The following is a 1,826-nucleotide window of genomic DNA, read 5'->3' on the forward strand; positions in this document are numbered from 1 at the left end:
GTGAGCCCGCTGCTCATCGTCGGCCTCTTCCTCTTCTACCTGAGCGACTACATCCTCTCGGGCACCCTGCAGTACCAAGCCTGGGACGCCACCCAGGTACCTGTCTCCGCCCAGGAGCTGTGCTGCGGTGGGGAGGTCACAGTGAAACTGAGACCGTGTCTCAGCCCGGACTGTCGAGCTGCGTGGGCCGCAGTGACGAGACCACGGCAGCCCTGCAGAGCTTGCTGTGACTTGCCTGCATGCTGGGAAACTGTGCCTCGGGTCGGGCACTGCTCCTCAGAGCAGGATGGGTGGACGCGGAGCATTTCCACAGCCACCCGAAGCGCTAGTCTGGGAAACGGGTGGCCTTGCACTTAGGGACCCTGAACAGTGCCTCGGAGTGAGGCGCCAGTCACTCCTGGGGTTGTCATGGGCAGCTCCAACATGAGCTTCCCCCCACGGTCCCCACCACGCTGGGGGCTGAGGGCTGGCCACTGCACTCGGGTGTGGCCGGAGGGTCCCTCCCCTGACACTCTCTCTGTCCTCCAGGGCCGGCTGGTGACCAAGGACTACCCCACCTATGCCCTGGCTGTCATCGGCCTGCTCGTGGCCTCCTCCACCATGTGCATCCCCCTGGTGGCCCTGGGGACTTTCGTCATTCGTCGCCTTAGGAAAGGAGGCCGGGCCTCCGTGGCCTAAGAACTGGACCTCGCGGAGCCTGCGGTCAGCCACCCGCCTTCTTCCACTATGGCCTGCTTGGCTGCTTTTTTTAAATTATTTAAGCTGAAGTACTGTGCTGCTCTGCATCTGTGAAGATGAGTCACACTGAATGCCTCTGAGCAGCTGACAACAGAACTTTGCTCACACACGCGCGCGCCTCTAGACTCACCTTCCTCCCCTACGATTTACATTTTTGGTGCTACAATTTAATGTGGCTACAGTTATTTTTGATCACTCTTTCCACAGTAGAGATCTGAAAGATCTACACACTATCATTAGAGTAATGGGGTATGCTGAATTTGACTTCAAATGTGTTTACTTCTACCAGTTTATGCTTTCATGTATTTTTCTGATGCTAAGTACTGTCCTTTCAATTCCTTTAAGCAATTCTAGTAAGGCCTCATGACCATGCCCTCCTTCTGCTTTTGCTTATTTCTTTTCTTTCTCGAGGGGTACCGGGAATCGAACTCAGGACCTTGCACTTGGCAGGCAGGCGTTAGTGCCGCTGAGCTATATCCCCTTATTCCTTTATTTCTGAAGTGCAGCTTTGCTGGGAATAGTATTCTTGGCGAGTAGGGTTTTTTTCTTTCAGCACTTTTGGATGAAACAAAGACCTCAAGGTGGGAAAGCAAAACCATGTGAAAAGGTAGCCCTTGGAGGTGAGCAATGCGGGCTCACAGTGTAGCACAAATGTGCCAGGAGACCCCCAAGGTTAGGCCTCTCTTGCATCAGTTCACCCAGAAGAAAAGGACACAACTACAAACAGGGAGAAGATATATGTGGTACAAATAACCAACAAAGGATTAGTCTCCAGAATATAAAGAATTTCAACAAATGGATAAGGACATTCTAACAGGCAGGCAAGAGGCCTCATCGGGCACAGGAAAGGAAACAGAGCCAGAAAGAAAGCAACACTACGAAAAGATGCTTGATCTTGTCGGTGATTAAGGAGAATGCCAGAAGGAGAAGCTTGGGGGATTAAAAGAGTCACAAGTCCCCGGAAGGAGGGCTTCCAGCCCACAGGGAGCCAAGGGTGGGGAGCGCCGGTCTTCCGGCTGGCTAGCTTCCTGCCTCCTAGCTCCCAGAGGGAGGGCCCCCGGCGCATGGGGAGCCATGCAGCGGCGAGC

At 54.1% G+C, this 1,826-nt stretch overlaps 1 protein-coding gene across 1 annotated transcript in view; it reads left to right on the forward strand.

The window, feature by feature from the left end:
- Positions 1–997, forward strand: part of LOC102008539 (sodium- and chloride-dependent transporter XTRP3A-like) — a 26,628-nt gene extending 25,631 nt beyond the window's left edge. Inside the window, exons 7-8 of the mRNA XM_013513346.1 lie at positions 6–96; positions 529–997. Of these exons, the coding sequence (XP_013368800.1) occupies positions 6–96; positions 529–678 (241 nt within the window). The 3' untranslated portion in view covers positions 679–997. The remainder of the gene's footprint in view (positions 1–5; positions 97–528) is intronic.
- The last annotated feature ends 829 nt before the right edge of the window (positions 998–1,826 follow it).

The sequence above is a fragment of the Chinchilla lanigera genome, unplaced genomic scaffold, assembly GCF_000276665.1.
Source record: "Chinchilla lanigera isolate Chin_1 unplaced genomic scaffold, ChiLan1.0 scaffold00019, whole genome shotgun sequence".
In the NCBI taxonomy this organism is placed as follows: Eukaryota; Metazoa; Chordata; class Mammalia; order Rodentia; family Chinchillidae; genus Chinchilla; species Chinchilla lanigera.